The 27,825-nt window shown below is 39.9% G+C and overlaps 2 protein-coding genes across 3 annotated transcripts in view; one reads left to right on the top strand and one right to left on the bottom strand.

Annotated features, from left to right (window-relative positions):
• ano5b (anoctamin 5b) overlaps window positions 1–20,133 on the bottom strand; it is a 28,003-nt gene extending 7,870 nt beyond the window's left edge. Inside the window, exons 1-7 of one of the 2 annotated variants that reach the window (XM_080051634.1) lie at window positions 19,872–20,133; window positions 11,210–11,251; window positions 5,689–5,750; window positions 3,231–3,338; window positions 1,380–1,448; window positions 623–907; window positions 242–361 (exon numbers count right to left, since the gene is read on the bottom strand). In XM_080051634.1, the coding sequence (XP_079907760.1) occupies window positions 242–361; window positions 623–907; window positions 1,380–1,448; window positions 3,231–3,338; window positions 5,689–5,750; window positions 11,210–11,251; window positions 19,872–19,947 (762 nt within the window). In that variant the 5' untranslated portion in view covers window positions 19,948–20,133. The remainder of the gene's footprint in view (window positions 1–241; window positions 362–622; window positions 908–1,379; window positions 1,449–3,230; window positions 3,339–5,688; window positions 5,751–11,209; window positions 11,252–19,871) is intronic. The other variant, XM_080051635.1, reaches the window with a different exon arrangement.
• A 4,299-nt stretch (window positions 20,134–24,432) lies between these two features.
• Window positions 24,433–27,825, top strand: part of igdcc3 (immunoglobulin superfamily, DCC subclass, member 3) — a gene marked incomplete at both ends in the record, with an annotated part of 60,109 nt that continues 56,716 nt past the window's right edge. Inside the window, one exon of the mRNA XM_080033137.1 lies at window positions 24,433–24,496. Within this exon, the coding sequence (XP_079889263.1) occupies window positions 24,433–24,496 (64 nt within the window). The remainder of the gene's footprint in view (window positions 24,497–27,825) is intronic.

Here is a 27,825-nt window from a genome sequence, read left to right as displayed (position 1 = left end):
TGTTGTTTGTTGTCCAGGAAGCACTTCACTTATAAGTACTTTATATGGAATTGGGTTATAGTACTCCATGCCTCGTATCATAAATCCTGCATGAAAAACATTAATCTGTACAGATAAAAGTAGTAGGAACGGAAGCGCTAAATTAATGCACTAGTATCCCAGAGTTGTTGTTAACTTGAGGAAATTAACTTTAATCCGTTTGGCTCCTACATATTCTTGTTCTCTTTTCCATGCGTCTTACATCATGTAGTGGAAAGGCCGCTGTGTACGTCCCATTGCTGAGCAGATGCTTGATTCCCCTCTTGTCTTTATCTTTCCGCCCCTTGTTGTAGAACGGACAGCGACCCAGGATGTAGTACACCTTACAACATGGAAGGGATTTAACATGAGATTAAGGGATTTGGATTAGCAGGAACCTTTTAGCAACATGAATTAATAATGTAATTTGCTGTTTTTCTAATACTGTAGTTTAACCCTAAAAAGCATCTGCAAAAAGTTGTCTAGGATCGGCCTGTCCAGAAGTTTAACATGTTGGGAGGATTTGTCATTCATCTTAGACACAACATATGTTGATAATGTATCAAGTAGTGTATTCTGATGTTAGATAACATATACTACTCACAATTCTGTTTCTTGTGGAAGGCGGGAAGAAAGTATCCTTGTCAGTGATGAGGAAGAAGTCGGTCTTGGCCTTGTTAAAGGGGTAGGTGAAATAGTCTGGCTTGGGTTGCATGATGTGCTCCGGCAGGCGGAAAGGATGTGACAGCCACTCCAGAGGGACATCCTGACCGTTGTGGATATCGCTCTCCTTGAAGGGAACTTTGATTTTTAAGATTTCGGCATAGGTGGCCAATACTTCCCATGGAGCGTGAATCTTCAAGAAATATGTCTTTTGGTCTTTGGATTCCTGCAACAAGTAAAGACGGAGCAGAGCAAAATAAATGTTAAGCTTTTTAATGTACCTATTTTAGATTAAAGGTGCTCAGAGGCACTTTCAGTTTGTGTTAATTCTTGCACCCCCTTTTGACAATAGCGGTAGTGTTTTTACTACGCCAGCTCTAGTACCTGGGTGAGCGTACCCATGACAAACACATTAAGAAAAACTATATGAAAATAGCATTCTTTGAACTGATGGTCTCGTTTGCTGTTGCCTGTAATTTATAATCATCAGAGGAAAAATTTGACCGTTTCATAAATATTTAAAAGTTCCTCGTAGAACCTTTAAGATCTATACAATTTCCTTGAATTACTTGGATGTATGGCAGTAAAATGTGTCTAATGCTGAGCCATCCCTTTAAGACTGTTTTTTTGAAGACTATGGTGCGCCTCAACAAACTATCCACAAGGTGGCGCAGGTATGCTGCGGTTGAACGTCTTACCGCTTTGTCGTCTGTCTCTAGCTCAAGTCCTGCTTTCACAAGGTTGGCCTCAAATTCCTTCCTCCTTTCCTGTGGATAAACACACAGTCCACTAGAATTAGAGCTACACACACTCACACATGAATCTTAACATTTTTTTATCTTTAACACATCCATGTTAAGGGCCAGGGCATTTATCAAAGCCCCTGTCTGACGTTCCTCTGCAGAAATTAAGCATATGTTAGTTCATTTTCTAAAAGGGCATGTTTGTTTAGGCTGTAACCCTGCCAAACTTTCAAAAGGTCTGACAGTGGTAGAAGGGTGACCCTGGAAAGGAAATGTAGTGTTGACCGGTCGCATGATAATACAATGATGTACCAGCCTTCTATACATAAAGTGTTTCAAAAAACTATATTGTAAAAATGAAATATACACAATATAGATAATCTCAGTAGAAGATGGCAAACAAAAACATTTAACTGAAAAAAACAGGGTACAATTATAAAAAAATATATAATAACACCCAAACTGATTTTAAAAAACAAGGCTACAGGCTAATTACAACTGATGTTCAAAAGGTCAGTCTTAAGCTGTTAAAGTTTTCCCTTTTAAGGCTGTTCAGAAATAATTCTTTCAAATAAATGTTTCAACCTATGCGCAGTGAGCACAGTGTGATCTTTGGTACTGTGGTTGACTGTGCAGCTTTCAGGTGTGAGTGTGTGAAGGCAGCCTCCCTGAAAAAAGAGTGTCGCTCAGTGAAATCTTCTTATAAATATTTTGTCGGATAAATAAAATGTGGCAATTAAATCAAGACAGAAACTTTGCCTACATACAACATTCATCACTTTGTGCTTTTCAGGAAGCTCATTGACAATGGTGTATAGCCATAAAAATATAAAGACGTTGAACAGTCCTCTGCCTTCACTACGCATACAGGTGCACGGCTATGCAGAGAGCTGAAGCTACACTTCACACTGAGTCTGAAAACTGGGAGTTGCCTTTGCAGAATTTCACTGGAAGCAATTATGAAACTGAGTGTAATTGACAGACAATTAAATTATAGAGATCAAATCAGGAAAACAATGATATCCCATAAACAGCAGTTAAAAAACAATTAGCGCAGTAACAAGGGAACTGGATTCATCAAACTGTCAAATTAGTTGCAATCAAGGGGAAGGGGGGGAAGGGATATCACCCACGAAAAAACATAATAAGTACAACACTGTTATTAATGTAGTGCACATAAACAGAGTCCACAAAAGTAAAAAGACTACGCAGACAGTAATTCTAATAACCGTAAGGGATGTAATATTTTTGGCCCCAATCCCAATCCGAGTCCTTCAATATTGCCATCATAAGAATACTGATTGTAGCTGCTTTAAAAAGAAAATCAATTTAAGTATGTTGCGTAGATGAAACAAGTCACAAGGCATTCTATTGAGCAACATCTGACCTCTGTACTTAATCTGAACATAGGCAAGAAAAAGTGATTTAACTGTCTGGCTGCATATTGTGAAACTATGCCTCCTTCGTCATCCGGTCACCCTTAATCCTACCAATCATATAATTTATATTTGACATACATTTTATGCATTTTCTGTAAAGTGCCATAAACATTTATCTTCCTGCTAAGTTCTTATGGTTTTACAGACAACATAACTGTTTTTATCAGTCCATTTGAACATTGTGTAACAGGTTACAAATGTCAAATCAAAAAATGCTAAATCTGAATCTCACTTCCTCTTTATAATACCGTGTACTGGATTTGAATTGTGTAATATTGCCAACAGTGTCACAGTTAGTCACTGCTGACCGCACTGTAAAATGCTGAGTAGTAGACTAATGGCAACATCTCTTTTCTGTGACTCTTACCTGTTTTTTTTCTACATCTTTGTCGTCTACCCATGACAACACAAAGTCTATCCTCCGGACTCCATCCCTGAAGAACACAGTGTCTTTGTTTGGTTGTAGTTTGTCTGTCTGAGGGAGAAACAACGGGCACAAAATGGCACATTTATTAGTTTCCTCACAGGCAGGGAAGCAAAAGCAAACATACACATAACAGTAGCAACAGACACAGCAATAAATAAAACTGTGGATTTTGAAAGCTTAGACTATACAGTGTATAGATAAATTATATAATATAGAGAGAAGCACATTTTGTCCCAAAATAATACATGTCATTTAAGTTCTTTTTTTAGGTTTCAAGGAATAGGCATGAACTTGTCAGTGCATATGATTGCACTGAAAAGTCATTCAAGTGTTGTTTCCTTTGGAAACATGTTTAAAGGAAGGCTGTAATGACTGTAAAAAACCCACATGAAACAAGAAATTCTGTATACTGTACAATCATAGCCTATCATTATACCAAAATAGTTGGAGAGATCTGTTCTTCATGTTTGCAGCTATGCAGTTCAGACACTACATTCAGTCTGCACTTTAACAATGGTTGTCAATCTCAAAAGGCTCTTTTAATTTGACATTTAAATTGCCCAATTCTGTCGCTCATTGTTGAACAGCTTGACATTACCCTTTGAAATAAATAGGTCAAAGAAAATATAAGAGTTTGTAGACATAAAAAGTATAATCTATTCAGATTATAATCAGAATTATGTATTAGTTTATATTATTTGAAGAACTAACCAAGCTCATGTATCATATGTAGATCAATTAAATCATTAATTCCCACACATGCTTTTCTTTAACATTTAAAACAGTCAACTTTCAGTTTTCTAGTTGAATTTTAGGGTGTTAGTGTTTGCAGCCAAGAAAAGACAGCAATTGGCTCATCAACTCAGTTAGGCCCTTTTTTGTTGCCAAGTGAATGACAAAGCACACTTAATGGGGCTGCACTATAAAGGCTTGACCAAGTCATGGAGTATCCAGTAGTGTTCAGTAGTTTACTGAGCCCCACCCAGGCTGTTTATCAGACCCTCCCATCCTCTAGCAGACCTTCTTGTAACAGGGGCGTGGATGCTGCTTGTACAAATTCATTTCATCCTGACCTAATGAGAACATTAAAACGTGTTTGATAGATCAGCACAGATACAAATGTGTTCCATACAAACACTGAATCCTGGAGCCATACACCTCTTGGACACAATAGAGTCATTGTTAAAAATAAAGATGGATAAAGCATCTGCTTGTTGGCTTCACTGTATCACACAACATACTCCTGTTTGAGCAGCAACAGTTTATTTCTGTCTCGCTGTGAAGAGAAATGCGAGGAGTCAACAGGAGGTTATTCAAGGTCACAAACACAAACATAAACACTATTGTGGCTTCTGACTATTGCTGGAAGTCTTATACAAGACCAGTAGATGCGGGATTGTAGCAGATCAAAAATATAGAAAATATAATTTAACAATGTAACAATTAAAGGAATAGTTTGGTCAATACTCATTCACTTTCACACTTTTGTTGGTACATTAACTATGAGGCTACAAGCAACAACCAGTTACTGTAACATAAGCTTAGTGAAGATTTGAAACGGTTGAGCTCTTGTGGTACATGTAAAGTTTCCAAAAAAAGCAAGACTTTGGTTTGATTACAGATTTAAGAAATTAGACATGATGTGTTCGTTAATGGAGAGGTGTTGGTATGCAGATGTACTAACTGTCAGACACAGCCGGCTAGCTGTTTCCCCCTGTTTTCACTCTATATGCTAAGCTAAGCTAACCAACTGCTCGCTTTAGCCATATACTGTATGGTTGTAGCTTCATATGGCCTATTCAAGCATCCAGGGCCGGCACGAGCCATAAGCAAACTAAGCGGTTGCTTAGGACCCCCCCGACCGCCAGCGCAGTATGTCCCGTAAAAGAAAAAGAGCACCAAGCCCAACCCAGAGGACCCTGCATAATATTTCATTTTAAAGTAATATTTTTGGAAAATCCATGTGTCTTTCTTCAATAGCGTCTAAAAAATCCGACCCAGTGTCTCCAAATTATTTGTTCACACATAATTCCTGAGATTTAGCCTCTTAATTTTCCTCTCAAACTGGACCAGATTTATGCATGTCACTTTAAAAAGGTAAAAAAAATATCTCCCGAGCCCCCCTAGGAGGGTCGGGATCTCGGCTGGCTACTATTTTCACCCAGCTGGACATCGGAGGAACCAGCGGAAAACACTGGGTGTGTGAATGACATTTAATAATAGTCAATCATTTGGACAATACTAACATTGGAGAGGGCCCCCTGTTCAAATTCTGCTTAGAGCCCCATGAAGGCATCACACTGTTATTCATCTTCTTATCTAACTGTTGGGAAGAAAGCGAATAAGCTTATTTCCCAAATTATTAAAATGTCTTCCATAATAACACAACAGAACTTACTTCTGTATGTCCAGGCAGTGATGCTCTTTCAGATAACGAAACACCATTTCCACCGTTTTCATCTGCAAAGGAAATACAAAAAAAATACAAAAATAAAAATAATGTTTTGTGGTTAAAAAAGTAAGAACAATATAAATTGTGTATTCAAAGTTGTAATTTGTGTAGAAGGGTAAAAATATGATAATATTGTTAAGATTTTAAAATGTAGTCTTCAGTATCCAATTACTATTATGTCAGTTTATAGCCATTTTACAAAATATGTGTGCAGCATCAGATAATAAAGTAACTGAGAGTTCCTAAATATCTGGCTTTGCAATTAAAAAAACTGTTGGTTTTATACGGTATTTAGTGTGTCTTTCTTTCAAAGGTTTTTTTATTGAGTGACAGTTGCAAAACAATTGCAGCACAATGAAATACAAATTTTTTCCCCTTTTTTAACCCCGCACACACCCCACCCACCTCCCACCCTCACACCCAACCACACACAATCCGAAACAAAACAAAATACACACTTCAAAGAAACAAAAACAAACAATCAACATGAAACAAAAAACATAAATAAATAAAATTGAATTAAATAAAAGAGGGGAGGGGGTAGCTACTCTTCTATTGTTGTCGTTGTTTTTTTTTAAATAATTTAAGAAGGGGTGCCAAATATATTATTTTCACTTTGACACAAGTTAAGATTTTGGTCATTTTTTATTATTATTATTTTTACTATCTGAGTGGTATCTATGAATAGTTTCCTATGTATGTCTTTGCCTGCAGTTCCAAGGTGTGTTCATAGTCTATGCAGATTTTTGCTCTGTCAGTGGATGACCCAGACCTAAAAACTTATGGCTGATCAAACTAAACTGCATGATGCAATGTACGTATTGACAACATTTCAGATTAAATGTAAGAAACTTCTTTTCAATCATCAGTTCCACCATATTTTCTTCATGCAATGAGGGGAAACGTTAGTTCCAAAAACATTGCTTACACTGTAGCTACATGTTCATGCCCAGCAAGTATAACGACGAGTGTTCAACATTTAATACATTGATTAGTTATTCCCCCCTTCTTATCCCATCAACATTCATTTAGCTAAGCTGAGCCCTGTTTATATCCATGCAGGATACATGCTATGCATACAATTAAGGTGTACACTATCCCTTTAAGAGTAATCTGCTGACCAATAATTTCCATGATGCATCTCAGACAGACTCAGTTTGACAGGGGCTTAATAGAAAGGCATCTTCAGCAGATACAGAGCGAGAGAGAGAGAAAGAGAGAGAGAGAAGAGCGACACAAAGGCAGCTGCACACACACACACACACACACACACACACATACATGCATACTCCTCTTCATCTCGACTACAATGACAGCATTCCAGCAGTGCCTCCCTTTCCCTGCGTGGTGGACTCTGGCACAGGGAATGTGCACATGTAGCATTGCTCCACTAGCTGCCTGCTACCCTATTATCCCTGGATGGATGGTGGGAAAGAGGCACTTCCGTTATGGGGGGAGGCTGGACCCTGCATGAAGACATTGGTGTGGGGGAGGGGCTCTGATGGGGTAACGGTTCGTTCTTTTATCAGAAGTCTCACCGCTCCCAACATAAAACTCACAGTGGGCACACACAAAGATCTGCAGCCCCTTTAAGCTTCCACCCAGACAGCATCTGACAGACAGCTGAGCGAGCCAATGAAAGAGACTTTAATGGTTTGTCTAATGCCTGGCCCTGAGTGAAAGCCCCATGATACGCCTGGAGTGGAGACTCATTGTAAAGGAATGGAAATATGCCATATCAGTTAGACCATAGGAATCCCAGAGCACATGAGGGAAAGTGACGCAGCGGGATTTTTTCCATTAGGGCTCGTGGGATGAATCAGTGACTGTGTGGCTGCCTCCTTCCTTGACTCTTGTCTTAGCAGCTTTTCTCTCTTTCCGTTTTTTTTTTGTCTGACTTTTCTTTCAACTGTGCAAAGCCAGTTATCAGAGCCTGGCTTGAGTAAACAGTAGCAATGGTTCAGCAGTGTGTTACCTTCCGAAGAGAGGCAAATAAATAGAGAAAGGGGTCATAAGAGTAGCCTGCCTTTTGAACTGAGCAATACAGAACAGGCACAGGGACGTATATACAAATGTTCATCCACTACATGGATCACAATTAATCATTTATGCAAAATAACCTTGGCACAAATGTGGGGGCACATATGACCTAAATAACTGCTTGTTTATAAGTGAGTATGTTTTCAAACACATTTTCCACCCAAGCAAACCAATTACAACTCGGCCGGCTGCCTGAGATATTCTCCTGTGTGCAGGCCCACAATAAGAAAACCATTAATTTCGTGACACTTTTAACCACCTCTTAAGAGGTAGCCAGTGTTCCAATGGGCCAGTTGCTGCACAGCATCTAGTCGCGGATACTGCAGCCACAGAAATGTATTTGCTAATGCCGAAGCCTACAGGTAGGATGAGAGAGATGTAACTTTTTCTCATTGCCTTTGATCTTAAGTCTTACTTTGAGATATTAAAACATATTTTCAGAGGGACTCCAACTTCTCAAATCTTGTTAAAGTCAACTAAAAAGGGCTGACTCTGGTTACACTTGGTGGAGTGTGCGTGGCACCCTTTAGGACCAAAAGAGCCCAGAACTGGAGTTGACTTGAGCAAAAGCATTCATTAGGCAGCAAGCTTGTAAGGCTTAGCCAAGGAAACCACCAAATGGTCTCTTTCTCTAAATGCCCTTAATCCATCCAGAGAAACATGCGTAGCATGTGCAACCAACCATTTAGTCAAAGTAGTTGGAGCTTAAATGCTTTATGAACCCTACGAGATAAGCACAATAAAATAAGACACTATTTGAAAGTTTCAACAGGTTAAATGATCTACACTAGAAGAGACCCATAAGTACAACTTCTGTGAAAAAAGAGATTTAAAAATAATTTTTTGTCATACCCCTCTTCTCCTCAAATCTTCTCCTCAAGTAAGGCACCTGTTGGAGGATACCCAGTGATATCCCCATCGTCTCCAAGTAAAATACCTTGCGGGTCTGGCACAAAAGAGAAAGATTTGTCCACGTTTCCAAGATAACAGGTCCACAATCGCTGCTTCACCTCCACTAACCAGTTAAATGGACGGAGGTATCAGATTTAGTATCAGACAATCCACCCTCACTCTGAATAATTAAAGAACTCAGTCAAGGTTTGTCTACAGTGCGGGCCTACAAAATTTCAGAATAGGAGGCCCCTTGTGCCAATGTGCTGATCAGGCAGAGTAGAGAGCCTGTGCTCTCTCTCTCTCTCTCTATCGCTGCATGCAAACAGATCCACAAGTCCTAGCTCAATCATGCAAAAACCTAATTTACGACAATGAAATTTCCATTTGGATACGACAGGGATTTCCTTTGACAGAAAATCCACCTCTGAGTCCTGCATCCCTTGAAACCGCCAGGCCACCTGATGAGCTGCGCTTTTAGCGCTCCCCGGTTTCAGTTTGCATGTCGATGCCAGCATGTGTAACTAGCAGGAGAGCGGTTCTCTTCAGTGTATCCCAAAGTGAGTCATCAAAACAAATGTTATGAGAGAAAACCTGCATCTCTCAATCTGACCCGACATCCAGGGTCTAGTATTTGTCTGACAAGAAGGGATATCTCAGCCTTCCAAGAACCCCCCCACACACACACAAGCAAAATACATAATGCATATCTTTCAACATCAAAAATCCAACTATTTATTACACTGAAAGGCTAAAAGCTTCATCTGATCTGTCATAATACGTCTTCTACACTATATATCAAAAAGAAATATTAAAAATAGTGTGTTTAAAAATACGATTAGATAATCATAAAAAAACAATGCAGTTACAGATGAATATATTCTGTCAAATTTTTGTTTCGTCTATCAAGTGTGTTTTATTTTTCATCTTATTTTCTTAATGTCATTCTATCCCCATTTTTATGTTGGTGATGTGTTTCTTGTATGAAAAGTGTGATATAAATAAAGTGTATTATCATTATTATTATTACAGTGCAGTCTTCGTCAAAATCAGTGAAAATCAGTGAAAATGTCCTGAAGATCCACTGCCTGTACGAATGTTTGTAGATAAAATTCAGTGTTAATACACAGCCCAGGCTCTGTAAACAGGCATGTTGCTACTTACGGTGGGCCCCCTGTTTACATACCCTTTGTTTGCAAACCAGTTTTCAGAGCCTACACAGTGTAGAGAAATGCACTGTTGCCTAAAGAATACCTTTACTTTTATACTTTAAAATGAATAAAGCATTATTATATATTAACAAAGTACTTAAGTATTTGTATTGTGTGTGGTATCATATCTACTTTTGATACTTTGGATTTTTTTAAGTCAAAGTTATCAATACTTCACCACCAGTTATGAACATGTATGTATGTGTTAACTTATATTGTGATATTGACATATTACTTAATCAAGTACTTTTTAATTGCAACTCAATTGAGAAAATGTAGTTGCCATCACAACACAGCAAATGATTTGATGATTGAAAAAGTGTACATCCCATCACGGTATCATTGTTAAAAATCCCAGCCCTAATTGACACATCACCACATGCACATCCCTCGCTTGGATACTAATGCATGCATCCGTGCAGATTTGACACTCCAGCCATGAAAACAGCTAGCCTGGTCCAACCAGACCATCGTACTTCATTTCATTTGTACAGAAGGTCTGGAAGTGCTGTAATTGGCAAACATTCACTCACTTGGAGGCGGGTGTCTGTCGAAGTTTAAAACTATTGGATCTGCCCAGTGCCACTCTGGATTAGCCAATCAATCGCATCACGTTTGGTCATCACGTGTGTCATGAGCCGGCTTTTGATGGTGCCTTCCAGTTGGACAGGGAACTCGGAAATTTCCGACTTCACTACATATTGTAGTCTATGAATCTACCGGTACCTGGCAACAGTATCTTGTTAGAGCCTAACGTTTAGTTATTTGGACGAGAAAGGTTTTAGGCGTCCATACTTTCACGAGCAGATGCACTGGAACACAGACAGGTCGGAACTCGGAACTACCAAGTTGGAAATCTCCTTCTTCCGAGTATAAAGGAACGCAGCATTCAACTGAAACTGGAGCGTTCTCAGCCACACGCTCTGTTCGCTGATTGGACGATCGTAGATTCTCCGGAGAATCTGGGAAATGCGCTGTACACCCAGACTGACTACTGAAGGGAAAATTAAATTTGTCCGGAAGTAGGCGGGCGGGCGGAGCCAGGCTAGAAAACAGCAATACCAGGAGCCACCTTTGCAGATGAGATGGAAAGCTGAAAGAGCAGACAGACACTGCTGTACAATCAGTTCGGATTAGCAGACCAATAGGAAAGCAAAGAGTGGAATAAACAGAACAGGATAGAAGCAGACACAGAAATACAGTACATTATTCAGGGGAGTTCGGCCAGAAGAGAGAGCGAATGGATGGAGAGAGAGAAATTGCCGAAGATAGTGATGAATGGACAGACAGACAGGCGTTACATAAAGCCGCTGATCTGCCCATACCTGAGTGCAGGTTTATCCATGCGATCAATACTGCGGGACCATCTTTGAAAGGACAGACATACAGACAGACACAGACATACGTAGGTTAGTATTCGGAAACTGCAGGTCAGGAGAAGTGAATATAAATGCCTGAATATAAAAGGAGTTGAGACACTCTGATTGAGTGCACAATCCTTTAAAGACTAGGATGGGTGCTCTCTGTGTGTCAATTGTAAAATTGTGCCCAGGGTCTAATTAGACCAAACAATGCAGAGCAAATAAACAACCTCAAGAATCAACTGGGCATTCTTCTATCTCTGGCTGCAATCAGACCAGAGGGACCATGTGCAATATCTCAACAAGCAGACCTGTAAAATGCTGCAACGGGTTGTGTTGTGTAGGCTACATTTGATTCAATAACGAACCAAATTGTTTTTCACTATGACTCAAGCCGGCTGTGTGGGCGTCGACCGTCTAACAGTTTTTTGTGAGGCTCATCCACGTGGCTGGCATTCAACTCAAACCATCCGGCTTACTCCTCTCTCAAAATAGCAGATACCCCCTATTTTGGTACTTGATTTAAAACTCTTCAGATCATTGAATTGCACTTCAACAAATGCACAACAACCAACGTCAGCCGAGTAGTATGACGACAAAAGCCTTCTTCTCAAAGGAAGTGATAACTACATGTCACCGATTTGCCCTACGAATTCCCTCGAGGCAGGAGTTCCATTAGAACCAGCTGAATTCCATGCAGATGTTTATGACATATTCATGTGGGTAAAGGTCTAGTATAAATGTAACGGGTTACACTGAAAGTCATCCACTATATATACTGTACTACCAGACCAGGTGAGAACATGTCTTGAATAAAAGGGTGCATTGGGCAAGTGTGGCAAGCTATCCTTTGTGAAGTGGTGAAACACTACTAAAAGAACACATTCCATACCAAGTTAAGTCTTAGCAGGGTTGGCGTGTAGTGGAAACCACGACATCCTGAGCTCGAACCAAGCCTATGCCTTCTATGACAGAACTTCCTCTCTATCTCTCTCCCCACATTTCCTGTCAAGTCAGCTGTAACCATAACAAATATATACAGTATATAATACACACAATGAACATTACAGAATCATGTTGGCTAAGAGTTAATAACAGAAATTTAAAGATTCCTAAATTTCCTTCTTGATCTTGGTCACAGCAGCTGACAGAAATAGTTTCACCTCAATAAGGACAATTTAGTAGCTGTTCTGGAGCTTTCAGTCAAATAATTTTGTCTTCATCTGCAAATGTAATTTGCCCAGTTGTCATGGAAATGTAGTTCCAATTAACACTTGTGCTTCAAGGAATCCACGTCCATGTTGGCTTCAAATACATTACATTCTACATTTATCTGGTGATCTCTCGAAAAGCTACTAAATGGACCTTTATGTCAAACTTTTGTTTTGTTTTTGTAACATTTAACCCAAATCATGAATCGTAATTATTATTTTTTGGCAAGCAGTGTGTCTGAAGTATAAGCTGTGTTTTTAGTGTTTGAATTAAGCTTGTTTTGTCACAAGGCATATAAATTGTGCTTCTTATCATCAGGATATTATGGTCCCAAAGGGAGGATTTCCTGCTAATCCACGGGAGGCATCAACAGTGCAAAAATACCACAAAATACTACACAAGAGATTGGTTTTCGGGTTTGGTGGGACAATGTGTTAGGAGATGCAAAATAAAAGCCTGATTGAGTAGCACTGGTCAACAAAAAGACACAGAAAGCCACCCACTTTGGTCAGGCTGCTTGGTTTGATATTAATAATGTGAGATGGCTTTGGGATTTTCCATATAGTCTGATTGAGCAACTTTTAATAAAAGACACTGTACTAAAGGACAAATATGGCTCCTCCAGCTACAAGCACAGATGTATAAACAGCTCACATACATAAAACATAACTAAAAGGCTGACAAGAGTGTTTGTTTTCATGTCCAGGAAAACAGGCCAAGGCAGAGGAAAGGCATGAAGGATGATGTGTTCTAAACTTAGACCATGACATTTTGTTTTGCTCTGAATAATTAAGTCTGAACCTCGCTCTGATAACACAATAACCTCTGCTTGTACTCTAGTTTCAAGGGAGGGAAATCTCAGATGCTTTCCATGTCTTGCTTGGTATCTTGCCATCAAAAGCGGATAATACAATTACGAGGCCTGTTTCCATAGCAACCCTTTGGCTCTGTTTCACCTCTGAACTGGAAGATGACTTCATCGACTGGGTTGCAGATAGCAGAGTAAGTTCACCTTAAATGGAAGAAAATCCCTTAAACCATGTGTAATCACTATAAATGGCACAATAGAGTGGAGTCATCTGATAAGAATTATTGCCTGACTGTCGCCGGCAGATGCCAAAAAAAAACACTGGAAACAGACTGAAAAAGGTATGTACATAATGTCACAGTGCATCACGGTGTTCATGCAATAGGAAGGCAGGAATGACTGTCTGTTATTTAGTGTTTGGGCAGCTGGGGATGTGGTAATACACTTCAAACAGATGTATATATCAAAGTGAGGACAGACCCCTTCCTCTTCTTTCTCTTTTTCTCTCTGTCACATGTGGCTGAAGGTCTACCCCTGATAAGAGCCTGAACAAAGCCTCCGCACAACGACAACATTCTATTAACCCGCAGGTCACCCTAGATAAACTGCCAAATGTCTTTATTAACAACTCATTAACACGCTGCACAACTTATGGAGACATTTGCTTATTGCCTAAACAGAGACTATTGGTGGCTGTATGCAAATTAAAATCAACAAGAGTACAAACGGTTAAATCCTTTGGTGGACGACAGCTAGCACTGCAGGGCCACTAAGAGCTGATGGGAAAGGAAGCATCATTTAAAGAATTTCCTTATTGCATAGATGATGGAATCAATAGTTTCAGAACACATTCATAACAGTGCTGTACTCGCAATGCATCAACTGATATTTATAACACCATGATAATGCTTAAAATGGGCATTTGGAATTTAAACCAGAGACTATAAAGTACAGTATAATTTAAGAAGTAAATGCAAACTTTAGTCTCTCCTTCCCCGATCCATTTTTTTGTATGCGTCGCTGCTCTTATCACAAGCACACCAGACTTTCCCAATGCAGGGGTCAAAGGATAGTAAGCGTCATGTACTTCCAGTAACCTCCATGTGTGCTGCTTTGAAAATAATGTTATGGATTTCCAACCTGCAGGTTTCTGTTGGAAACCATAAAGTCTCCTGTGACACATTAAGGGTGTATTCACACTGGGAAAGTCCGCTAGTTCACTTGCTTTGGTCCAGACCAAATATAGATTTTTTTCGTTTGGTGTGGTCCACTTTCACATTGCCCCTTTTGCAAGTGAACCAGCATTAAGAAGTAAAACCACACGTGATCTGAGGTCATTCATTCATTGGACAGACAAGCAGGAAAAACGAAGTAAAAACTGCGAAATATATAACTGATACGATATGGGGTTAAAAATAATAAATAAATAAACAGGCCTACATCTAGCCTATAAATAAAATAAAAAAAGCATAAAATTATTGTTGTTTCATGGTTATAATATGTAGGCCTGTGTCAATGTGTGGCTTGTAGCCTACGATCTGAAACATAATATTTACTGTATTTTTGCTGCTGGACGCGCAGCGAGGAATAGGCTCAAGCTGACACACAGCTGATTTAGCCGTGTGTCAGCTGGGTGTGAGTTCGGCGCGGCTCAGCTCCAAACTGACACAGGGATAGTATTGACGTAGTGCGTTTTGAAGTGCATCGAGACCACCTCTTCAGCTGGGTCTCGGAGCGTTTGTTTGGTCCGCCCCCGAGTGCGATTGCTGTATTCACACCTGTCTGAAAGATGCGCACCGAAGGCGGAAGTGCATCTGAGTTCGTTTCAACTGAACTAAACACAGCATGTGTGAATACACCCTTAGTGGACTTCTACAGACTACAGCTATACTGTAGTTTTGGAAATGACATTTTGAATATAAGGGATAACACAACGACTATTATTGCTGATTCACTGACAGTCTTGTAGCACATGTCAAATGTAAGAAGTGTATCTCTGCATTTTCCTCTGTTTGGCAATGGCCTTTTTTGCCAAAATGATTTTCTTGCCTAAATCAGCTCCTTGTGATGCTGGCCACCTCTGGTAAAAATCCCAGCATCCTCAGTTGAACAGATCATGTGATCCTACCCCTTTAGTGTAATGGCCTATGTCAAGAGTGTGAATTAAGCCATTTTATGTAGCCTAAGTCACTAGACGGAGTGACTTAAGCAATTTTATAAGCGTTTCAAAAAGGCGGCCACTTCCAAAAGAAAGAAAGAAAGTCTACCATACTAGTGACGTTATTGTCATGGTGCAGGACCCCTTCCATACTGGTAAGTGATAAGGTTTACTATAATAAAGGCTAAAACTCGAATGTTGCATGGTTATTTAGTCTCTTTAGTTAGCATTTGTGTCAGCATTTTAGTCAGCAAAATAGCTATCTCCATGAAGCTAGCAGTTACTGATAATTAGCAAAGAGTGGAGTGGCTCCAGAATTTGTGGCTGCAATGAATATTTTCAGAAACTTCAACTTTTGCCATGTGGGAGAAGCTACTTTCTCAGCATAGCGTTTTACACTACCAATGAATTCACACAATGAACTAAAGCTACTTACAAAGAAGTAGTTCAAACTACTTTGTAAAAAAATATATTTGATATGAAATTATAACCAAATATGGTAAAAATGTACAATAAGGTTTAGGGTTAGGGGGTTAATCAGCATTAACAGTAAGTTTATGTTGTATTACCATGCTTCATCATGTTTAATATTTTAGTTAAGCAGTTAAGTTAAAGGTGTGGTAAATGAATGTTTGTTGACAAATCACTTTTTGTCAACATCTGCTACCCGGTCCATACTGTGTGAGCACTGAAAAACATCTTGTTAATACACAGCCTAGGATAGGGAATTTTAACAAAGATGACCCGCTTACCCCACCTTTAATGCTAAGTTGATGCTTATAAAACATTAACTTAGCATTGATGAATGCTTATTAAGCATAAAATAAGCCAAAATTAATGCACCCTTATAGTGTTACCTAATATATAATACAAATAATGTCAGTTATACATCACTGCTTTGGTCACAAAGGTTGTCATAAAGCAAAGGAAAGTTGCTGGAGGATTCCGACGCAGTGTATCATTTTCCTACCAACTGAAACTTCAGGATGGAAGCAGTTGTAAGGTGTGCAAGTCACTCTTTTGCTCTACAATTGGTGTCCCTGAAATAACCATTACACACTGGGTGAACGAAGACACCAACAACCACGAAGAACAAGCAGCAGCCCCACCGTCTAAATCCGGACCTAAGAGTGGTAAGAATGCAAAGCTGGAAACTTGTGTCACAGATTTCCTTAAGGACTGGTTGAAGGACCTGCCCACTGTTGATTCACACTATTGCAGAAACACTGCAACCTACAAAAACAAGAAGTTCCTTCACCCTGGCAAAACCCTCTCCCAACTACATAGAGAATATGTACAGACTGCAACTGCTGAAATGAGGGCGGTTGGGATACGACATTTCAAAGATGTGTTCAGTGAAGAAAACTATTCGGTATTCATACCGCGAAAAGATCAGTGTGATGTTTGTGTTTCATTCAAGCGTGGGAATATCAGTAAGGTTGAGTATGATGCACATGTCGCAAGAGAAATCCCGCGACAAGGCTTCTGCAAACAATGATAAGTCCGTTTGGACAATGGACTTGCAAGCCGTGCCGCTGTCTCCAAGAACCCAAGCCAGCAGCATGTATTACAAAACGAAACTACAGATCCATAACTTTACCCTCTTCAACTTGGAATCAAAGGAAGGCTACTGCTATACTTGGGACAAATCAGAGGGTGGCTTGAATAGTGAGGTTTTCGCACATTTACAATATCGCCATTTTGAAGGTGTGATCAAAGACCATTCAGTAATAAAGGAGATAATAGTGTGGAGTGATGGCTGTGGTTATCAGAACAGAAATGCAACTGTGGCAAATGCATACTCTGAGCTTGCCAGGAAAAATGGGGTACTAATAACACAGAAGTACCTTGTTGCAGGGCACACACAAATGGAGTGTGACAGCATGCGTAGTACCATTGAACGCAAACTGGTCGTGGATATCTTCACCCACAGAGACTATGTAATCATACTCCAGACAGCAAGAATCCGACCATCACCCTACCACGTCAAGGTGCTCAAGCATGATGAATTCCTGAGTCTGAATGATTCTTACTTCTTGAGCATCAGACCAGGCAAGACAGCTGGAGATCCGACTGTGCATGATCTGCGGGCTCTTCAGTTTAGCAGCGATGGCAAGGTCCATTTCAAGCTATCCTTTTCAGAGAACACTGCATGGGAAGCACTGCCACAGAGGATACAGGTGTCAAAAGAGCCGATGGCATGGATAAGAGAGTTTCCATGTGCTCTGCCAATCAAGGAGAGAAAGTTCCAGGACCTTCAGTCCATGAAACATGTCATGCCGATCGAGTGTCATCCCTCCTTCGACAACTTGCCTCATCAATAGGTAACAGTCAAAATAACTGAGAATAAAGGTTAATTTGATAAATAGTTTTACAATGAAAACCCAGCTCAGATAAGCTGGAGGGAGAAGTGAGGAGATGCACATGCCTCCTCAGCGTTCTGTTTAGCTTTTAAGTTGTGCTTTATTGTGCACGTTGAAAAATCATTTCATATTATCACAGAATGAAGTTTATCTGCCATTTGTTTGGTTTAGCTAAGAGTTAACCTATTACAGTTGTGACGTTTGAGTTTGCTTTACTGAATTAAAGTGCCATTCACAGCCAAACTTCCCTCTGTCTCATGAGTCTATTTGTGTTCCACTAGCATATTCAAATGTGTGTGGCATACCCTTCCTCATGGTATGTTACAGTAGTTGGGGAAAAAAAGAAATGCACTGTTTTGCCTCACTTATCCCAGAATTAATTTGGCCCAAGTCAGGTTCAAAATTGCGAAAATCGCAAAGGCATGTTCATAAATTAGCCTAAGTCATTTTATCCTCTCATGTTACACAATTGACTGACATCATTATTTGTATATCAATATTCATCTATTGTCATAACCTTTTTGTTTGAAATGATTAATCAATATCATATACTCTATAAATGGTTCAGTTTTTTCTGTTTTCTGAACAACTTGAAAATATGACTTAGGCCATTATTTTAAGGGGGTGACGGTATGTTGGTAACACTGTCTATGCTATAGGGGAGCCATGGGAGGCATATTGAAGATTACAAAAAAGACCACAGCCCTTGTGACATATGGAGCTGCATGTAAGTGGAAACTATTAATCTCTACTCATTAACTCTGAATGTCCTCAGAGATCACTGTAACATACCAATAATGGCAAACCCCGTTTAATTCAATCATGATAATGTCTGAAAGCATTGTGCATGACCGGGCAAACTGTGTCCAGAACGTTCCCTCCCATATGGATCCTTGTGACAATGCTGTCTGAAAACCACACATTTAAAAGTGGTTTGTTGTTGAGCAAAGAGTCTGTGAAGCCTGATTATCTCTGAGGACGCAAGCCCACTGGACTCACACACTGAGCTTGACAGATAGCAGAGAAAAAAAATTATAATTCTTATTCTTCACTTCTGGTCATTCTGTCCTTTTGTCAGCTTAACTTTATTCACTTTGAGAGAAAAAAACATGGTGATGGAGACACTTCTTCGGCTGGGATATTCTGCTACAGTACTATCTTCTGAGACGTAACAGTTAAGATGTTTCATGGCCAGGACTGTAATTGATCAGAGGACTACAAATCGGCCTCCGTTTGGGAAACACTTCCAGAGTGACCTTGCTGTGCCCACTAATCATAGATTTTAAGGGGAAAAGAAGATATGTCCCTTGCAGCACAGATATGCACACAGACAAACACCAAGCATGTCTGTTTTTATCTGTTAACTTACTGGCTTGTCATGGGATCCCTGCGTGCTCTTCATGTCACTTGCAAGATTTTCATGCCCTAAATTACACAAGCAGTCTCTATTAAACTGGTATAGAGTCCATCATGTTGTTGAAAGTAATCATACCACACACACACACACACACACACACACACACACACACACACACACACACACACAGAAAACTAGTACAAACTCTTCAGTTTGGAAAAGTAGCTTTTTTGTTGTTATCATTGTTTAATGCTGGATGTATCCTTCCGCTACAGCATACACTGGGATCTGACAGCCCTGACTGAGATGACACTTATTTATCAACATCCTTTATATACTTTCACACTTTCAGTTTAGACATGACGTAATTATCTGAGTGCCAGGCACTGAGAGAGAACAGCTGCCAAGTCGACACCATTCACAAGGAAATAACATGGTGCATTAAGCTGGGGGTAAAAAAATGCACATGCATTCCATGTGACCAAATGATATGCAACAGAGTGCCACCACTCATAGTTGTAAATTACATTGACATGAGGGTATAGGCCTAATATTTAGATGCAGATTGTAATTGGATTATCAGTTTACACCATGTAGCCCACTGTAGCGTTCGTCTTGCCCGGAGTAGCCTATCCTATTTTAATTGTATTCTATGAGAAATACCACAAGATTGATATCTTCATTGGGCAACAAATGTTAATGAGTGTATGTTTATGTAGCCTATTTACCTCCCGTCTGTGAATCCGTCGCGCTCTGCAGCTCGATCAAAGTTTCATCCTTTCCCTTGCCCGTTACTCGTCTCATAGCGGACGGTGTTATTTCTAAAGGCGCCTTCTTCACCTTCTCAGGAACGCGTTGTGAGGGAGGCGGTGAGGATGCCGAGGCTGTGAAGACTCTCCACCATGCAAGCGTTGGCCGATCACTCGCTGAAATCAATGAGTCCAAATAAGATTGTCGGATGACATAGGGATCATATTTTACGTTCTAACCGACCCGAGCTGAAACTGTACCCTGTAGGGCTCCCTGGTGAATCGTGAAGACCAGGCGCACACATAAAGGGGAGTGGCAAGGATGTTTTTTTTCGTCGGCAAAATGTGTTTTTTTTAATGAAGTGTGCGTGAGAAAGATATAAACATATTGAGCGTGTATTTGAAGGGAGTCAATGCGGCAAGCCAGCTGTGTAAAATAGTAACAACAGGATAGCCTAGGCTACTGAAGTGGAATGGGTTACACTGACTGCATACGCTACTATACAGGCGCACACGATGAACTGCGATTCAGATCGTCAATACGACGACGACACCTTGTGGCCATTTTCAACATTGCACACATGTAGGACTGTTTAAAGGTGCTGCAAGCGGAATGGTTCTTTTAGCTAACTTCCTGTCATTTACTGCAGTTAGCAGTCCCCTCGCTCGTCCCTACGTCACCACATTAATGCACTGCGGTCTTCAAGCAGCGAGTTATCTAGCATCATCTCAGATCCATAAGTGTGATAAAACATGATAACAACCAACAAAACAGACATTGGGAAGGATTTTTACCTGCTCCGCCATTGTAGGCGCATACACATTCACCCATCTGTTGCTCTGGCGTGCACGGCAGTGAGACCATGAGTGAGACGGTGTCGTTTGTAGTGTTATCTCTTGTGATTGGAAAAAAGTATTGGTATCCTCCAATAAGATTATTTGCTGATTACATGCAGAGCAGGTGGCTGCGAGATCGGCTTTATGAAACGCCCACATTATGTGGCCTAAGTGATCACTGTGTGAATAAACACTTAGCCTATTTTAACATAAATAAACCGCTTACTTCACCTACAATATATTAGGCCTAATGTACTGATTATGTTTTATGGCCCCCAGCATCCCTGACAGGAACATTGTATATGTATTATTTATTTTACGATTTGAAAGTTGGCACCACTGTCCAAAAAGCCACCGTTTTTTAAAGGGTTAACAAGATGTAGCCTAACTAATGGTTTAATTGAATGGCTGATACTTACCTTTTTGGTAACACTTTACAATAAGGTACACAAAAAAAGAGTAGTTACCCTTTTTAAAAGGTAAATTTACCTTTTTTTTAAGCAAAATCACTCCATTGAAATCTCCATCGGGATGTTTTTATCATGTACTGATGATTTTACGTTTGACCGATCATTTATCTGATCAGTAGCCTTGTTCTCAGCCCTCGGTCCGTTCATATAGGCGGCCACCTAACACATCGTGACATGCTCTACATTCAGATTAATAAACCTATTTGTATTGTATGGTTGTAACCTATCGTTACAGTTCACGTGTGCGATCCTAAAGTCACAGACGAGCCTCGTTAAATAGCCTAATATGAATATAAAATTATAAAATAATTTAAACTGTTATCACTTGAGGAAAATGGATCTGGTAATAATTCAGGCTCTTAAATGGAAACTGTCACCTAATGTGTCTGTTTAATGCACAGTATTAGGCTATAGCTTGCCAACATATTATACAGCGATAAAACACTGTCAGCAATGCTGTGCCGCGCCAGCTTAATACTTTACTGCTGATATGCGTAACTTTTTCAAATAGACTATGGCTTCTTATACGGAAGCGAAATGATTCTCTTGACAAAAAACGTTTGCTCTCTTTTTTTCTGAATTGCCGAGGAGATTAGATCAGAGTTATGAGACAATATCCCCGTTAATTCTTCTCCATACCATATGCTCATTCGTTAATATTTCTAACTCTATTGGGAGGAGAAGTGGGAGGATCAATCATTTGTTTCTCCTGTTTCCATGGTGAATCATGTTATCAGCGATCCATTGACGATGGCTTTTACGCACACGCTCCACCCAGAGTGAACACGCTCAGAGTTGATTGACCCAATGCTGATCCACTGTTCTGAAACCGAAAACCCGGAGTTGCTTCTCAACCCTGCGCTCTGAGTTGACCAACTCAGAGCGCAGGATTCAACTCAGAGTATGTAAAACCAGCTACCTGAAACAGGCCTCAGGGCAAAATTTTGGCAAAACCAGACAAATACATGCATCCATCTCTAAAACAGATTTTAGAAAAGAAAGAAATATCATGTATATAGAGTAAAACGGAAACGATAACACAAATAGTAAACATTATTCGGGTTAAAAAATAGAGGATGATAACAGAGGGGATGACTTTTTGGTAAGGTCAAAAGGTGCCTATTAAGTGATTATGTTGCAGATGTATCAGTGCATAAACCCTCAAACGGACTGTTTGAAAAAAGTTGAAAGGGAAGCATAATAAGCAATAATAATAATAATAATAATAATAATAATAATAATAATAATAATAATAATAAATCCATAATAAGTTATTTTCTTAAACTTTTACCACACTTGCATGCAGATGACCATCTGAACTAACTTTTGATAATGGCTTATTATAAAATTTGAAACTAGCAATATTCATATTTTCACCCAGAGACATGGTTTATTAAATAGTGAGAAAATGATTAGTACTATTTAACAACTTGACTCCCAACTAGCAATTAGCAGTTTATACTGCAACTGATCAGGTAATTGTATCATCGAATACTTTGAATACTATCTTTGATTGGTCTTTCGTGTCCAAGATGACAGCATGTCAGGTAGTCCCTATGGGTAGTCCATGTCAGCGTTGTCTTTTTCTACTAACACGTTTGTACTCTTTTAATATTCGTTTTGAAGTAAAGCCAATCATTGTACAGAGTGTTGTTTTGCCATCCTTATTGTATGCAAAGTGTAAGGATATATTTTTCTTGGATTATTTGATTAGGATCCTCTGGACTAATGATCCTCTGGACTAATGTGATTACTGTAATTTGATCACATGTGTTATTGAATATGTGTAAACGGTCATTCTTTACAGTATATGGTTGTATCTGTAAAAGTATTATAAGGTGTGACCACAGATCTGTGGTCACACCTTAATGGGTGTAAGTTTGTGTTGGTAGCTATCTGATAGTGTCCTATGGAAGAAAAAAACAAATGCCATGATCGGTTCTTTGCACTTCACCTCAGTGTAATGCCTCTCTGTGTGCAAACATAACGCCACCGCCAATCTCACTGACTGTGGCCTTCTAAAATAGTGTCTCATAAGTTTTTCAAGGATTCTTATGCAAAATATTTCTCATAAAAGGATCAGAAAAGTATTCATTAAATACAACTGTCAAAAAAATTAAGTAGAGAATAGACTACAATTATTTATGAGATGTGGAGTTTGTAGTAGCTGCATATGGAGACACTCGAATAAAGTGGGCTAAGTGCTTCTTGAGTAAATGTAAGGCATTTAAATACTTTGCACCATCTTCAGATATGACATATCTGTAGGAAAATGTTGAGTGTAGTTCAAATCTTTGGTAGCTTGCCTATGTAAATGGTCCAAAGTATTGTTTACCTCACATTACATCATATATGAAGCTGCACATTGAGCCTAAGTAGGCCTATCATGTTCTGTCCACTAGGGGGAGTTCGAGTATAGTCACTTACCCGCTGCTTTGTTGTAACTGAGTGTTGGAGGTCCTTCTTGTTTACTATCAATATCAGGTTCAAATAAAACCTATTCTCTTCTTTGTAACTATTTATAAATCACAAATGTTGTTTGCATATGTGAATGACAGAATACATTTATATGTATATATGTTTATATTTATATACATGTTGTGGCTATAATCTTGTTATTTATTATTATTGGTACAAACATTTTTATTACATCATAGCTATATTAGCCTAGTGTGGTCATTGATGCCACTTATATCTTAATATTATGATTAGGAGAATTACTCTTGTAGCTACTGTAGCCTTTTTGGCCTATATACTAGCTTTTATCTGCAGAAGTAGCAGGAATAGGTTTATTGACACCCAGAAATCATGCTGTTTCTGCAGGTTCCTCATGCGCTGCATGCGCGAAGCAGTCAGCAGTCGGCTCTTTTGTTCCGAGAGCACATTCTGCAAGTGTGTGTGTGTGAGAGAGAGATAGAGAGAGAGAGAGAGAGAGAGAGAGAGAGAGAGAGAGAGAGAGAGAGAGAGAGTAGGCTGTCTTTGGGATACAGTCAGTGAGGAGGAGAGAGAAAGCGGGATGCTGACAGATTCCTGATAGATGGTTAAAATGGCGAGAGCTTGTTCGACCCCAGCGAGCCTGCGAACTGTCAAACTGTAGCGCAGTACGATCGGAATATGTAGTTGCTGAAGCTGGATATCTAAAGCTGCATGTGTGTTTGTTTTTTATACCCCCTGCGTCAATTCGCCCCACGTTGTTTTCTGCAAGTGCTGGACTATTTTCTCGAAGTGTGTAAATGGCATCCACAAGGCGCCGCCTTGTGCCGTGCTTTTTGGCAATACTCCTGAATGCTTTAATCGGTAAGTGTCATCATCTTATCATTACTGGAGGACAGAGCAGTTGCAGCAGGGTGTGTTAGCCTAGAATAGGGGAGCCCGGTGCATGCAGCAAGCCGTGATAAGTGCGCTGTTGAGTGCTGACCAGTAAACCTGAACTTGGCCCCTCTCGCGGTGTCCCCTGCACTAAAATACCAACGTGAGAGCTTGCGCCGGAGCCTTTTACGCTGCGGAATTTGTACCTGGAAGTTACTCAGTTACAGGCGGATACTTTCCCATACAAGCAGCCTTTGCTAAAAGACTTAAAGTTACATGTTCGTGCACTTTACATTACTAGCAAGTGTTGGTGCTGTTCCACCATCACTTCTAGTGCACAATGTGTTCATATCCAGATAGCTGTTGAGCTCTTGGAAGTCCACCACGCAGCACCATCATAATACACGGTAGCCACGTGCAATGCAGCTTCCAGAGTTTCGGGATTGTTTTCATATTTATTTGGATAGCAACCGCCAGTAGCTACTGAAGTGTGTCCAGATGGTGCTTTGGTACAGTCACATTTCTTTCTCTCTTTTCTTGCGTCACAGTAGCTGTGGATTTGTGGTCAGTGTGTGTTGTCAGCAGTGGTTTAGTTTTTTCTCACGACCGTGACTGCCTTTATCTGTCCCAGTAAAAGTAGTAGGGCTGTAGAACTAGAGCTACTCTTCCAGTGTTATTGATAGTCACATGGTCCCACTATTACAAAGTCAGCACTTAGTGTAAGAGTCGAACCAAATGCTTAAATTCCACATAAACTGTATCAAATAACATAATATGACAGTATAGTTTAATGCACAGGCTTTTGGAATTGATGAAAATATCCCACTTCAGAAATCCTCAAGCTGACATAATTCATAATTAGATGGATTTTAATTTCATATCATGGGATTTTTAAAGTTTTTGGCTGGTCAGTCGTTACAGCACACCACCCCATGGCAGGGTAAAATGACAGTGGTTATTGCTGCAGGGATATGTTAAAAGACAGTGGTTATTGCCTGCTGTGGAGAATATTTGAACAGATTAAATGTCAAGATTGTCCCACTCCTCCTTTTCAATTTTTTTTTGCCCCTTTGTCAAGCATGATAGACAGTTTCTCTCTATCTCTATGTGAGGCCCCCTTAATTCAAAGGCAGTAGAGAGTATTGAGTATTTGCAAAGCATACCACACAGGGACCCAAAAAGGCCCCCACTGGAATCATAAAGGCTTGTACACAGTGGTTCATAACACGTCTAGTCAGAGGGACCGGGAACAAAAACTTCAGAAACACAGCTCAGTGATGGATGTGGTTCCAATCTACCCATCACAGTTTAAAGAAATTAATCTCTTTCAAGTGCCTGTGTGCCTCGCGGAGATTAGACTTGTTTTTTGTGTATGACTAATCTAAGTAGGGCCGAATGTGAAAGAAGCAATAGATATCTTATGGCCTGAAGAGCCCAGACTGTGACATTTAAAATGCTATAGGTCATTTTAAAACTATCTTGTGATATTTTGATGATTTTAGTCAAAGAGTAATTGTTTGCTTTGAATAGGATTGACTGAGTTAGCTTGTGCCTTTCAAGCTTCAGATAAAAGGACCTTATGAATATACTATTAAGAGACACATGGACATTCACTGAACTTCATCATTGTTTATGATCTGGCTTATTAAAGTGTCTGGGAGCTCATTTATTGCAAACCAAAGATACCAGAATGTATTTAGTTCTTCACTATTACGATGAGGGCTGATACAGAGAGATAATACAGGTTCTGTGAGGCATGATTGTACAGTTCATTTACAGAGGAGAAAGTGGTTGAGAGAGGTTTATTGTGAAACAGCTGCCCCACATGCACTATATCATGCCAACACATGGCAACTTTTCAGCACTCATCTGGTACGCACTGTATACCACCTATACTGTCCTTAATGCTGTGTAGTCATCCCAGAGCTGCTGCCGCTGTAGCATGTGATTACCAGAATAGTACCTATAAAGTACACGCTCATAATTATTATGGCAGCTAATAGAGAAGAGTATTGATTAATAATGTATCAAGCAGAAGCTGAGTATCAATGCTGCATGCATAGTCTTCCCCCAAGAGATAGAACAAATATTGCCTGACACGGTATAAATATAACGACTATTCATAATAAATAGAGTCATTGATGAAACTTATGAAACAGAAAAAGGAGCTGTCTTGTGGGTGCTATTTATATTAGATTAGTTGTACTAGTGGCTCACATACAGTACAAGATCTAACTGTAAATGTAGCACTTCTGACACTCTTTGAATGAATACTATCGAAGGCCCTTGTCTTTTTGTGCTTTTCTAAGTGGGAATGCTGCATATGCTTTCCTTGTGCAGTACAGTGAAATAAATTGACTGAGGATACATCTAAATTCCGTGTTCGGGTTACAAAACTTTATTCCACATTTCAAACAAACCTGGGACGATGCTGCAGCCGTCTGTCAATGGGCTGCAACAGATGGATGCCGAAAGAGTAAAGACATGTCCTGATGTAGTGATAAAAACTGCTCTAAACCCAGAACTCTGGACTATTTCCCCAGCAACTTTATGAGACACTAATGCTATATCTAATCAAATAAAAAAAAAAATCACATGGCTATCATATTATATATCATCAAGCTGTCGTGTTGCTTACGCTGCTGCCTGTTAGAAAGCCTGTGGTGCATCCTAAGCTCACTTCAGCTCTGTCCGTGGCGCTGATGTCTGCTAACTACATCTGTCCGTCAGTAGCTGGTGCATGATCCTCACTTGACCGTTGCTGTAGTAAACCTTAGTGCCAGCCAGCCACACTTATCTGTCAATAGTAAGCCCGACCATGACCCACACTTATCCCACACTTGTCTCTGGTCCCACCCGGTAATCCTACATGCTAGGGTGTCTTTCCTCTGCATGGGAAGAGCATTAGGGTGTGTGTGTGTGTGTGTGTGTGTGTGTGTGTGTGTGTGTGTGTGTGTGTGTGTGTGTGTGTGTGTGTGTGTGTGTGTGTGTCTGTGTGTGTGTGTGTACGTGTCCAGTATCTCACCATGGAAATCCATGCCTGTATCTAGATTCATGTCTGTGAACAAACTAAGTGTGTTCCTACAGCGGTGCCCTCCTTTCCTTGCACACCCTTCTGGATGTCCAGCATTCACTTTAGCCTGAACATGACAAAGTGCAAAATCCGGTCATTCCCCGTTTCTTTTGTTCCTCTTATCTCCCCTGTCTCATTGGATCTTTCTTTTCTGCTTCAAAATGATTTCCTCTGACCTTTTTTACACTGTTGTTCGTAACCTTCTACCAGGCTCAGGATTGCATTAGCCAGTCACTCTGGCAGC

The sequence above is a fragment of the Ammodytes marinus genome (assembly GCF_949987685.1).
Source record: "Ammodytes marinus genome assembly, chromosome: 1".
In the NCBI taxonomy this organism is placed as follows: Eukaryota; Metazoa; Chordata; class Actinopteri; order Uranoscopiformes; family Ammodytidae; genus Ammodytes; species Ammodytes marinus.
Note: the sequence above shows the minus strand (reverse complement) of the source record. Positions and strands in the feature narration are given on the sequence as shown.